The following is a 13,565-nucleotide window of genomic DNA, read 5'->3' on the forward strand; positions in this document are numbered from 1 at the left end:
CTTCCTGGCAAGTCTTCTAGGGCGGCCGCCGGGATCTGAGTCTCCTCTCGACCTTTCCCACTCTTTTTCCTAAGAAGCTGAACCAAAGGACAAGCTGCTCGTGCAGGCCAGTCCTTTTCTGGCTGAGCAGAGGGCCTCAAGGGACAGAGCCTGGGTCCGCGAGGCCTGCGCAGAGCGGCTATGGGCGAGTGTGGGCCTCTCCCATTTGTCCCCCTCCGACGGTCAGCCTGGGAGGGGCCGTTGCAGGGTGAAATGAGACCATACAGGCGAAGTGCCCAGGACAGCCGGGCACACAGTAGGTGCTTATTAAATGCTCATTAATCCACAGGACAGGCCCTTAGCAGGCAACACAGGGCAGGAGAAGGAATCACGAGGGGGATCTCTCCCCCTGATTAATGTCAGGCAACAGCTTCCCATCAAGCCTCTCTCTGGCCTCCAGGGCCCTGCCTGTCCCCGCTTTTGCCTCCCTCAGCCCACTGGCCTCCCTGCTGTCCCTCAAACTCATTCCCACCGCAGGGCCTTTGCACTGGCTGGTCCCTCTGCCTGCAGCCCTCTTCCCAGAGCTTCCCAGGGCTGCCGCCTGCATCCAGGTCTCACTTCAAATGCCACCTCCCCAGACAGGCCTCCCCCACCCACCCTGGCATCACACTGTTCATAGCCGTCCCAGAGCGTATCGCTCAGGATTTCTCTTCCTCAGGGAAAGCATGCCTGAGGATTCATGAAATCTCGGATGCCTAGAACGGTAACCGCGTACAATACAGGAGTTGGTGCCAAAGCCTTATTCTGGCCACAGTCCCTGGAAAAAGCTAGGAGGCAAGACGCCCGTTCCTTACTCTCTGGGCAAACCTTTCTCCCTCTCTGTATCTGCGGTTCCTCTGTCTGCAAAACCAGGGGGCTGAACCCAATGCCTCCATATTCCCTTCCAGCTCAAACAAAAAGATTCCACATCCTTGGATAACTTCTCATTTTAGCCCATAACCAGCTCACGCCAGAACATGATTCATCTCTGCCGCTTTTGCCTAGCAACCCGGCCCTTCTCCCCACACCCCGGACCAACCCCGCCCCCAACCAAGACAAATTCCTGCCTCACCACACACCCGCCCCGCGCCCACCCCTCCTCCGGCACCCCAGAGAGGAATGCGGGGCTTCAAGATCCTCCCCTGTCTGTCTGCCACCAGCATTTTAATGCACCCTCAGAATGTCTCGAGCTATGTCTGGAACCAGATGGGGAGGGGGGCTGGTCCCCCCTGGGATTAGCACAGGAAACGGCAGCAGAAGTCAGGCAGGCGGAAAGCGCTGACCCAGCACGGGGAGATCATTTCTATTCTGATGCCTCACCCTCCTCTACCGTCAGGCTCCTCGGGCCTGGAAAAGTGTCTGTGTTTAGGGAGAGAGAAAGAAGGGACAGGGAACGTGGACGAGAGCGAGCGAGGTTCCGGGCTTGAGGCAAAATCAGTTCACCCAGATTGTCCCAGGGGTGTCTCCATCCAGTGCCCCACGGCGAGAGAAAAGAACTGTCTCATCTTTGTAGAGACTGGAAAGCATTTGATAAACTTCAATACCCATCTGCAACTCAAAAATCCTGGCAATCTAAGAATAGAAAGGAATTTCCCTAACTTGAAAAGAGGACATTTACCAGAAAACTACAGCAAACATCATGCTCACGGGAAAACTTTGGAAGCACTCCCATGAAGACAGGGACAAGGCAAGGATGTTCACCACCACCATCACCTCCACCATCACCTCCGCCACCTCCACCATCACCTCCACCAGCACCTCTGCCACCTCCACCACCGCCATCTCCACCCACGCCCACCAACATCATGACCACCTTATCACCATCACCTCCACCACCCCATCCCTACCGCCATCACCTCCACCAGCACCTCCGCCACCTCCACCACCGCCATCTCCACCCACGCCCACCAACATCATGACCACCTTATCACCATCACCTCCACCACCCCATCCCCACCGCCATCATTTCCACATCTACCACCAGCATCACACAAAAAACAAGTGAAGGGCATAGACAGGAAGTGAGGAAACTGTCACTCATGGCTGGATCATCTACCTAGAGATCGTTCTTGAATGAACACTGACAGAGTCAGGTGATCTGCGCTGGAGACCAGACTCGGCCGTTACCTTTCTGGGTGGCTTTGGGTCTGTTTCCCCATTTGTAGCTGGAGTGGTAGGACTATACCAATTGTTTGCAAACTCTGCTCCACTGAGCCCTAGGGGCCCCTGCAGAGGCGGAAAAGGGGGCAAACAGGTGCCCTCTGGGTATCCCAACCCCCCCTTCCAGGATGCAGCTCTGCTTTCATTTAACTTAGGATTCCTGGGAAGAGTTTGTTCAAACACAGGATTCTGCAGCTCAAAAAGCTGAAAATTAGCGGGTACCCCACCAATACACGTGGAAACTAAGGAGAGAAACAGGTAATTCATAGGAGAGGAACTCCGTGAGGTTAAAAGCTCCTCTCTTACCTGTAATCAGAGAACCGTAACGAAAACAACAATGGAATACCACTTCTCATCTCTTTGACTGGAAACTCACAGTGTCGTCAAGGGTATGGGGAAACGGAACCACCCTTAGACCAAGACAGGGATGGAAATTGGTGACACATCTTGGAAAAGTCTTTTGGCAACAACTCTGAAAACGCAATGCTGGTACCCTTTGCCTCGGCAAGCCCCCCAGTAGGACCTGGCGTCTGCAAAGACACCCACGTGCAGGATGGCCTGGGAACCATGTGACGACTCAAGGGCCGTCCAGCTCTGCCGCCTGTGATCCCTGTTCTCCAGCTCGCCCAGGTCCCACTCTGCCCGACACCTGACCCAGAGGCACCCTGAACTGGCTCTGTTCTAGGGATACCTGGAGCCCGGGTAGCAGAAGTCTGGGCTCACACTTCAAACAGGTGACTCCCAGGTGTGAGTCCCCTACGCCAGGGCCGCCCTTTCCCCTAACGTAAGATAGAACCGCAAGGAGGATGAGCTGCCAGGCCAGACCCAGGACCTGAGCCCTCTCCCAACTCACCCGCTGTGTGACAAGTCCCTTCGCCCCTGGGGTACCGCATCCGTCAACAATTTACTGCGCAGGGACGCTCCCTCGTTGGTTCAAGGAAGCTGATCAAACCGACTTCGTAGTGATTTTTCACATGAAATCACTTATGTGAAAAGCAAACTGGGAAATGTTGACGATAGTTTTTATGTCCAGACCCTTTCCCCAGAAGCGAATCCTCTCTGAATATCCTCCCACTCAACGGGACTACCATCTCCTTAAGCCTCCCGCAGCAATGGGCACATAAGGGGTTTCCCTTTTGGTCACTTATTCTAAACAACGCTGGCACCAACATCCCATCTCAGGGCCCACACACAGGTATTTCTGTAGGCAGATTCCAGAAGAGAATCTCTGGGGCAAAGGACCAGGACACAGACAACCTTGGTAGATGTTGCAGTACGACCCTCCAAAAGGCCCCCCTCTCTCTCCCCGCAGTCTACTCAAAACCAGACAGTGCGGAGATCAGATCCGTACAAAGATGAGGTGTTCGTCTCTTGTGAGAGGCCAGGGGAAAAATTCAGAAGTGTCTCTAACTGGCTCCCCAGTGGCTGGCCCGGTCCTTCCAGCCAGAGCTCGTGCTGCGGGCCAGGCTGCAGGGAAATCGGCCCTCGGGCCCAACCGGCTCAACTTACCTTAGATGGAAAAGGGCTTCCTGAGACTGAGGGTTTGCTCAGATGCTGGAGAGACCGTCAAAGGAACTGGGAGAACTCGTCCAGGGGTCTCTTAACGTGGGGGGAGGTTGATCTCCCTGGGGATGGATTCGAGAGGGTAAAAAAGCCAGGTTCTTCCAAGATCTTCTCGTCCAAGAATTGAGTGATTCTTTTTACTTCCGGAAAAATGGCGTCCTGCAGCCCCCTCCCCCAGCTGCTGACAATAACGGCTCACACGGGAACAGAGTTCGAGGCCCGCCACTGGGTCGAATCTTTAATCCAGATCAAGCCTCCTTCTTTCCTTTGTGGGAGAGGCAGCTGAGGTCCAGAGAGGGTGAGCAACTTTCCTCAGGCGGCACAGCCAGGGACTGGGCAGAGCCAGACCTCCACCCCGGGGCTCCAGACCCAGGGCCAGTGCCTGCCTGGGTCCCCACCTCCAAGTTCACGCCTCCAGAGAGCTCAGGGCTGTGAGCTTGACCCTGGACCCGGTGGACTCTCGGCGGCGTCCCCACGCAGCGTCTGGGGCGGGTGCAAACGTTGGCTGGCGTTCGACAGACTACCTTGGTCATTCCCGGGCCACGTGGGCTCGCAGACCCCTTCAGTACACTCGGTAGTGAGGGGAGACAGGCCACCTGCTGGGTGGTGGCGCAAGGGGCTGGGGTGCCACCCTCCCCCCACCGGAGTGCCCGCCCCACGCAAGGCGCGCGCAGGCGCAGTTTGTGAACAGGAGGGGCCAGACTCCGCTGCCAGCGGTGGTCAAAGCCCTCTTTCCTGCCTTTCCTCCTCGCAGACCACAGTGGATGCAGCCCCCGGCAGCTGTGGTGACGCCCCTGCCACCCGCTGAGCTGTGGGGTCACATGGAAATCTGGACACATTGGCTTTGGGCCCCCTACTCCAACCCCATTATTCTGCATTCATGCACTCATTCATTCATGAATAGGCTTGTAGGCCTTGTGGAGCTGTGGTTAGAGCACTTCCTATGGGATACGACAAGCGCAGGACGTTCAAAGCCTGGCTCAGGGTCTTTCTGGCTGCATGACCTTGGGCGAGTCATTTGGCCTGTCTGAGCTTCCGTGCCTCCCTCTGTAGAAGGTGGATAATATCTACACCGCCCTCAGCTTTGTGAAGACACAGTGTGTAGGAAGTGCTCAGTGCCACACTTGCCACACAGCGCATGCTGAAGCAGTGATGGAAACAGGCCCTGGTGGTGGGATTTAAACCCTGAGGAAGGGCACAGGTGGGAGATTTGGGGGCTCAGGGGGTCGCTCACGTGCTCAAGCAGCATTTTCTTATCTGATTCTCACAGCAGGGCAGGACCTGTGGTTTCACAGGGAAACACTGAGGCTCCGAGAGAGGGCAGAAGTTGCCCCAGGTCACGCAGTCTGGAGGTGGGACATGAATGCTGGGATTCGAACCCCAGCCTTTCGGAGATGTAGACACCTTCTGCCCTTCCCCCACGGTGCCTGAAGGAGTTTCTGGCCAGTCTAAGCGTTTGGTTTGTTTTATAGAGGGAAACACACCAGAGAGGGGAGGAGAGATGTTCCAGGTCATCAGGCAATTAATCCCACTGGGTCCCCCTCCCCTTTCCAACCTAGAAATAGCCCCAGTGCCTGCCCCAGATGGGCCCCAGTCCCTGGGCTCCCCAGCCCGTGTTGCCGGCCACGCCTCCAGCCGTGCCTGCCAGACAACGTTCAAGCCCTGGCTGGGGTCACTGCACCCCAGAGGGATAGGGGGAACAGCTGCAGCATGACCCCGAGCCCCCACTGGTCGCCAAACCCCTGCAGAGGGGCCCACAGGGTGAGGGTGACTTTTCTCCACCCAAAGGGCCACAGCAGCCTGTCTGTCTCTGGCCACGTCCGTCATCCCCTCCGTGGAGTTCACGGGACTTCCCTGGCTGCTGGAAGTGCTCAGATTTCACCAACCCTTCTAGGACCCTCTGCCCTGCCCCCAAGAATAGATGTTTAGACTCTAAAGATCCAAGCATCTAGAATCGCTGATCTCTTGATTCTGAAGCTTCTAAACCTAGACCTGGAAAGAAGAGGTAACTTGCAGAACAGCCAGACCTTTAGACACAGAAGTTTCCCTCTTTTCTCTTCGTGGGACACCGCACTTCACAGTTTACAGCTAACAAAAGCTCACATTCACTGAGCACTTGTGGGGGCCTGTTCTAAGCCCTTTAAGGGAATGAACTCAACTCCCACCAACCCTCCAAGGTCCCGTCTCACAGATGAGGAAACTCAGGCCCAGAGAGGTTAAGTGACTTGCCCAAGGTCACACAGCTGGGAGGTGGCAGAGTTGAGATTCCATCCCGGGTCATCTGAACCCCTAACCATCAGGCTACCCTGCCCTGCACCTTGTAAAGTGCATTCACATCTATTAACCTCACAGTATTGTGGGGAGACAGGGCAAGGGCTGTGGCCCCAGCTTTACAAGTGAGGAACTCATAGTTCAAAAAGGTGACATGCCCAAGTCACACAGCTAGGAGGACCCTTAATTGGGTCTCCTGGTTCCTTATTTCCTTATCCACTACCTCCCCCTTCCGTCGCTGTTCCCAATCCCCCGTATGCAACCCCAGTCTTTTCCCCTCTCCAGCCCCTCCAGCTGAGTCGGGCTCCCCAAACCCTAAGGGAGAGGCCGCAGGTAGATACCCTAAACCTGGACCCTCTGGCCTGCCAGGGCACCCTCAGTGTCCCTGCATGTCCCCAGCGGCTGGTGGGACTCCATGCTGAGCATCGCAGAGGCCTCTGGCATCAGGGACCCTGGCAAGAGCAGATTTACGAGCAGGACTATTTTATACTTTGCAGCTGCCGCCATAAACCCTGCACCCGCCTGGGGAGGGGGAGCAGCTGCGGGGGAACCTCCCGGGCCCTGGGGCCAGCACCAAATCCTTCCTGCTATTTCTGAGCAGCCGGAGGAATCCTGAAATTAAAACCTCCTGAAAAAATGTCAAATCCCTATCCCACTCCAGACAGATCCTTCCCCCAAACCAGATGAAGAGCCAGGAGAAAGCAGAGCAGAGCCAGACACAGCACAAGACTGCCCACTGGAGCCCCAAATTCTCACCCGGCTCTGGACGAGACCCAGCCTCAGATGCCCGAGTATAAAATGAGGGGCTGGTCTGAGGCTCTCTGAACTTTAGCGGTTCCCTAAAGTCATGTAGCTCAAACATTCTCACTCTTTAAGATTCTATGCTCCAACTACTGGCTGTGTGACCTTGGATAAATTACTTGACCTCTCTGAGTCTCCATTTTTTTCATCTGTAAAATGGGGAGAACTAACCATCATCTCAATAAGAAGGTTGGGAGGAAGAGATAAAATAATATCAGTAGTTCATAGCACTATTTGTAATAGCCAAAAGCTGGAAACCACCCAAACATCCATCAACTGGTGAACAGATAAGTTTTCATACATTCACACAAGGGAATACTACTCAGCAATAAACAAGAGGGAACTATTGATAGATACAACAACATGAATGAATCTCAAAATATTTATGCTGAGTTAAAGAAGCCAGACCAAAAAGAAAAGAAAAAAAAAAAAAGAGTACACACTGCACTGTATGGTTCATTTATACAAAACTCCAGAAAATAAAAATGATTCATAGTGACAGGAAGCAGATCAATAGTTGCCTGGGGACTGGGGTGGGGGATGCAGAGGAACAGTAAGGAGAGATTACAAAGGGTGACGGATATGTCCATTATCTTAATTGTGGTGATGGCTTTATACACATATGTCAAAATTATCCAACTGTGCACTTGAATAGGTGCATATATTGTGTGTCAATTATACCTCGGTAAAGCTGTAAAAAGTAATATGGGTAAAGCGCCAGAAGTGAATAACTGTCCATTTTTAAATGGAGGCTATGCCTGTTATTAATCATTGTGGCTGCATCTGGATAATTCTTTTATGAAGTTTCATCTCCTCCACGAGAATATAGCCTCAGATCTGTTTTGTTAACAGTTTCTCCCCAATACCTGGCACAGAGTAGGTGCTCATTAAAGAATTATGGTTGGAAAACAAAAGATCTAGGACCCTGCTACTCGCTCCTGGGCCACCTTGGAATCCAGAGTTTTAATTAATCCCAACGAAGGAAAACTGGATGATTCCAAGTGTCTATGAATGAAAACAGAGACAGGCACTGGGCAGTCACTGTCATCACCCCGGGAGGGAGGGTGGGGTTGGAACAAAGAAGGGGGACCCAAGATGAAATGCAATGGATACAAAACGCACGTGCCCACCCTACCATCAGCGGAGGGGCTCTACTTTTGGACCACAAAGTTCTAAAATGAGGCAGGAGCCTCAGCGCTGAAGAGTCCAGGCTGAGGAGCCACAGACCTGGGTCCAAATACCAGCTATGCCTGGCTGTGTGACCTCAGGCAAGTCACTACAACCTCTGAGCCTCAGTTTTCTCATCTGTAAAATGGGGGTAATGATATTGCTCCTCCCTCTGTAGAGTGTGGGGAGGGTTAAATGTGGTTATGGATGTGTGGGCACGATGCCTTCCTTCAGCCTTACACACACGCGCGCACACACGGAGCACTTGCTATGTGCCAGGCTCCGTGCTGAGTGCTAGGGAGACAGTGGTGGACAGACCCCCAGGCCCCTCTCCTCGTGGACTGTGAATGTTGCCTGTGACAACTGCCTGGCCGCACCCTCAGACACGATGATTTCATTGGTCTGGGTGGGGTCCAGGAGTCAGGATTTTTAAAAGCTCCCAGGTAATCCCACTGTGCAGGTGGAGAGCCCTGCCATGTTGGGTAGGATCATCCTCTCTTTACACACATGGAAACAGAGGCCCAGAGAGGTGAGGTGATTCACCCAAGGTCACACAGCCAGGAAAGCATGGAGCTGGCATTGACCCAAGTGGTCTCACCCCAGAGCCCAAACCACTCTGAGCACCCCAGAAGGTTAAGGATGATGTGCTCAGCACACAACGGCCTGGGAAGTGTGGGTTCTGCCCCTCCTGCCCACATCCCGGACATGACCTCAGCCAGATTATGCCCGGCCTGTCGAGCAATCAGAGCAGCGCAGGACATGGGAAAGAGGGCTCTTCAGCAACCCCCAACCCTACCACACATCACCAGGAGCCCCATTCCCACACGAGCTAGGGTTCATGTCTCGGGGTGGGTTTGCTCACCCTCCCTCTCCCCCTCGACGGCAGCAGCGGGCCTGGCCCCAGGACAGACTCTCAGGCTGGGGGCCGCCGTGAGGTTTTACAAGCCCTGGGAAAGTGGGGCCCTGGTTGTGCCCTGGCAGCCTCCTGGATACCTGGGAACACTGGAACCCCTCACCCACACGCTTAAGCCCCATTCTTCCCACCCCCACCCCCCACCCCCACTTGGCCCTAGCCACACACGCTCCCACCACGGTCTCCCTCCGCGGCTCACTCCCCGCTTGGTGCCAGCCAGATGTGTGCGCATAAACGGCCCCTCCTGGGTAACTCCATCAGAGGCGGGAGCAGAGTGGAGCGGCTCTAAGCCTCAGTGGTAGTGGGGCCCTGCTGTTCCCTCCCCAAGCACTTCCTTCATTGTCACTCGTTCATTCATCGGAAAAGCAGTAGAGCCCAGCGGAGAACTCAGACTCCAGAATTAGACTGCAGGCCTGGAATCTTGGCTGTGTGACCTGGGCAACTGACTTCCCCTCTCTGGACCTCAGTTTCCCCATCTGTGACATGGGGATAATAACAGTGCCCACCTCGTAGGGTTGCCATGAGTTAATGATGTCCCCTGTTTAGAGCAATGCCTGGCACATAACAGATGTCCCTTAACTGTAAGCAATTTTTATCATCCTTGAGCGCAGGGGACTGTGGAAGAGAGGCTGGGTGCGGGGCATCCAGGAAGACTCCCAGGAGGAGGGGACATCTAAGCCAGAAGCTAGAAGATGAGAGTTAGCAAGGCAAGGAGGGGGGTGGAAGGGTGTCTTAGGCAGAGGGAATAGTAGCTGTAGAAGCTCAGAGGTGAGGGAGAGGTTGACTCCTGCACTGGGGCTCAGACCACCTCCTTTATCCCCCCCAGCAGTCCCTGGGGACACAGGCTGTGGCGAAGGCCACACACTCCACATTCTCTGGAGGGCCCACTGGGCACCAATGGGGAGCCACTGACCAGGATGCTGCTGACTGGGAGATGTCTCCCCGCCTGCTCCCCAGGGATCGCCAAAGTCCGCTTCTGTCTTACCTGGGTTTTGCCTGTCATGAGGAAGCTTCATGCACTTCCCAGCCACACCCCAGCGCTTAGGACCCTGCAGGAGTTCAGGAAGAAGGAGAGAGCCTGTCCCACCCAGAGAGGTTGAGTGACTTGGTCCCAGCCACACAGCATCCGGGTATTTGGTATCTGTATTTCGATTCTCCCTACATTCTTGGGCGGGAGCCTGTCTGGGCTGAGAGAGGGAGGGCCCTTCCCTACTGAGCAGGACAGTGGCCATTGTGTGTTATGAAACCCAAACCCCGGCCCCCTCCGGATGGATGTGGGGTCGGCGGAGGAGAGGGGCTGCAGGAGGATGGCCTCCCTGCCCCCATCACCCCAGGGATCCAGCACGTGCTCGCAGCCCAGCCGCATCTGGATTCCAGCTGGCAGCTCCAGCACGGAGGGGGAGCAGTGGCCGCAGGGATGGCCATCAAAGGCGGGGAGGAGGCTGGTGGGCGAGGAGACACAAGCCAGGGCTGCCTCCAGCCCCACGCACCACTGGCCAAGGGTGCGGCGAGTGTGGCATTGTCCCTAACACCCGGGCCAGTCCTTAGCCGCTCTGCAGGGTCAGGGGAAACCGAAACCTCAGCCCCAAGCCCCTCCACTGCCCCTTGGGGGAAACGGAGAGGTGGCGGCTCTCCTACAGACACAGTAAGTAGCAGAGGCATGCGTGGAACTTGCCCCTGTGGCCACAAGCCCAGGGCTGATGGGGCACAAGCTCCGGCCCCTGTTCCCATGGGGCATCCATCCCGCCCTCCGTTTCCCACACCAATCTGCCCATTCAGCCCCTGGCCCCAGAACGTTGCCCCACCCCCATGGAACAGCCCAGGGGAAACGCTCCCCACCGCCCAGCTGATTCACTCCTCCCCCGCTACCGCCCCAAGAAAACCAGTGACGCTCAGGCCAGAATAAAGGTTTATTGTGCTAGTTTGTTATATCCTAGCACCTGGAGAGCTGTGCAGAGGTTGGGGGGAGGGGGGACGGAGGGATGGGGAAGAGGAACCCCCCCGCCCAGAGCCTCCCCAAATCAGGACGGAGCTCAGGCTCCCTTGTCGAAAACTAAAGAACGCTATGGGCACAGGCTGCCAGATGTGTGTGTGTGTGCGCGTGTGTGTGTGCGTGTGTGTGTGTGTGTGTGTGTGTGTGTGTGTGTGTGTGTGAAGGGCAGGGGGTCAGGGTTCCCCTGCTCCAGCCTGTTGGAAACCCTCCCTGATCCCCTCAGATTCCCCCAGAGTGGGGTCCCCTCACACACAGCCCTGCCCCCCACCACTTCTAGGTTGCTCTGGGGCCCTGGCAGGAAAGTTCAATTCATTTGCCCCATGCCCACAGCAGCAGCAGGACGAGAGGCAGCCCTGAGAGGCCGAGCCTCCACCTCCACAGCCTTCACCCCGGACCAACCAGGAACTGGGGAGGGGGCGCCCTGGAGCACACCTGGAGCTGTAACTTCCAGAGTGTTCTCTTCAGGATTTGACTCTGTAGCTGTAAAACAAAGACAAAAGTACTCCGCGGCCAAAAGCTTTCTGGGAAAGGCTAAGCGAAATCAGATTCCATGGGCACCTTTACTGCGGGACTTGTCAGAGCCTTGGGGGGCTCCAAGGGGGGTACGCAGAGCAGAGAAGCAATGTTTCCTCAATTCATTCACTGGACCTCAAAATCTTTCTTCCAGGGAACCCAGTTTGGGAAATGCTCACTTAGGAACCTGTCGTGATCGGTGCAGGACCCCTCACGGAAGCCTCCTGACTGATCTTCTGCGGCACCTCTCCCTGCTTCAACCCCAGGCACCTCTGCATCTCCCATCTGTTCAACCTCTTCCAAAACTCCTAGTTATTCTGTTTCTCTTTCCTACCTCGATGGAAAGCGGCGACGTTTGCATTGTCACAAGGGACCTGAGACATATGTTTCCCAGCGGACGTGGCTGTGACAGGGACACATCCTCAGCTCCATCTCCCCAGAGGAGCTGTACTTTGGGATGTAGGCCTTGGGGCTGCGGGGATAAATGTTCTCGAAGTGGATGAGATTCCTGAGGGTGGAACAGAGACCAGCATCTCTGCCTGCTGTAGTAGGATCAGATGTGCCGGGATTTGCCACGGGGAGTGGCCGAGTAGGGGGTGTCAGAGCACGGTAAGGGCCGAGGACCTTTCTGTGCCCAAGGAGGTGACCACCAGGGGTCCGACAATCAGGGCCGGCAGCCCTAGAGGCCTGTTAGATGCTGGGGGGGACACTGCCGCAAGCACAGGGGTTTTCGAGGGAACCAGCTGGGCCCGCAGCTCCGAGGGCTAATGAGGGAGCTGCTTCTGGCTCCCCTTGACCTTCAGCAGCTGCCACAGCCCCATCCGCCTGCGCCGAGCAGGGCTCCTCTGGCGGCGCCTCTGGTTTCTCTGCCGGGACCCCGTGTCCCTGGGCTTCCTGGTCCGCCTCCCGGCTGCCCTTCTCCTCTTCCTCCGACTTGCCCTCCATCATCCTGGCTCCGTCTCCCATGCCCGGGGCGGCCCTGGCGGGAGACTTGAGGTTCTGGGTGGCGGCGAGGATGTCAGCCTGGAGCTGCTGGGAGGAATCGCGGGCCTCGTCGGGCCGGCCGTCAGGGGCACGGTCGGGGACCTCGCTGAAGGCCCGGGGGCCCCCGGCCCGGTCACTCTGGTCCACGTACTTCTTCTTAGGGAAAGATGAGGGGTAGTAGGCAGAGGCTTTGTGTTTCTGGCGGGTGATAAGAGCGGCACAGATGGTGAACAGCAGTAGGAACACCAGGGAGCCCACCACGGCGATGAGCATCACGTACTGGCGGAAGAAATCCACGATGCCGTCCAGGAAGTTGGTGGGGGGTTTGGGGCCCGCCAGGGGCGTGAGCTGGGGCCCCACCGAGGTGAGGCTGAGGGCTGGGGTCCGGGGTGGCGGGAGGCTCGGGGAGGAGGCCGACGCGCCCTCGGCCTCCCCGCTGCCCGCCGTGTCCTCCAGGAAGGTGGCCCGCAGGGACACGGAATAGGACGCCGTGGGCAGGACCCGCAGGAGGAGCAGCAGAGACGCCGTGAGGCTGGGGGCCGCCGCGGAAACCATGCTGCCTGGAGCCTGTGGGGAAGCGAGGCAGAAGAGACGTCAGGGCGGGGCCCCAGCCTCAGGGGACCCCGAGGAGGCGCAGCAGACACAGAACCTATTCCAGCAAGTCGCTTTCCTTCCCCGGGCCTGAGCCTCCCCACCATACAATGGACCCCATCCCGGGGTTTACACTGGTCCCCCCGACTTCACTCTGAGCTTCTGGAGGGCAAGGGCTAAATCTTGTTTATCTCGGCACCCTCAGGGTTTTGCATCATACCTGGTATACAGCAAGTGCTCAATAAACGCACATTGATGGAGTTGGCTGAATGAATAAGAACTTACCCTTTCATTGCTTGCCATGTGCCAGACACCATTTTACATTTCTTACATGGAATTTCTCATTGAATCCTGAGAACTGCCCAATAGGGCAGGTACTACATTCTCCCCATTTTCCAGGTGAGGAAACTGAGGCTCAGAGGGATTAAGTGACTTGCTGAGGAAGAGCTGGGGTTTGGATGCAGGCGCGGAGGGAGAGAGGACGGTAGGGCTCAGTGAGTAACTGAGAGAGCTGCCCCCTCCTCTGGGAAGCCATCCTCGCTGCTCCCAGCTCCTCTGCGGTCCCGTCTCTGGAAGATTCATAGGTTTTGA

At 56.3% G+C, this 13,565-nt stretch overlaps 2 protein-coding genes across 3 annotated transcripts in view; both read right to left on the bottom strand.

Annotated features, from left to right (window-relative positions):
* Positions 1-4,385, bottom strand: part of SART3 (spliceosome associated factor 3, U4/U6 recycling protein) — a 53,323-nt gene extending 48,938 nt beyond the window's left edge. For both annotated transcript variants that reach the window (XM_079943485.1, XM_079943486.1), the window contains exon 1: positions 3,688-4,385. The gene's annotated coding sequence lies outside the window, so the exon portion shown is untranslated. The remainder of the gene's footprint in view (positions 1-3,687) is intronic.
* A 6,559-nt stretch (positions 4,386-10,944) lies between these two features.
* Positions 10,945-12,938, bottom strand: TMEM119 (transmembrane protein 119; the record flags this gene model as incomplete). Its single annotated transcript, XM_079942928.1, has 1 exon — positions 10,945-12,938. One exon carries the CDS (start codon positions 12,936-12,938, stop codon positions 12,090-12,092), a length of 849 nt encoding a protein of 282 aa, XP_079799054.1. The 3' UTR covers positions 10,945-12,089.
* Between the last annotated feature and the right edge of the window lie 627 nt (positions 12,939-13,565).

Source organism: Stenella coeruleoalba, assembly GCF_951394435.1.
Source record: "Stenella coeruleoalba genome assembly, chromosome: 14".
NCBI lineage: Eukaryota > Metazoa > Chordata > Mammalia > Artiodactyla > Delphinidae > Stenella > Stenella coeruleoalba.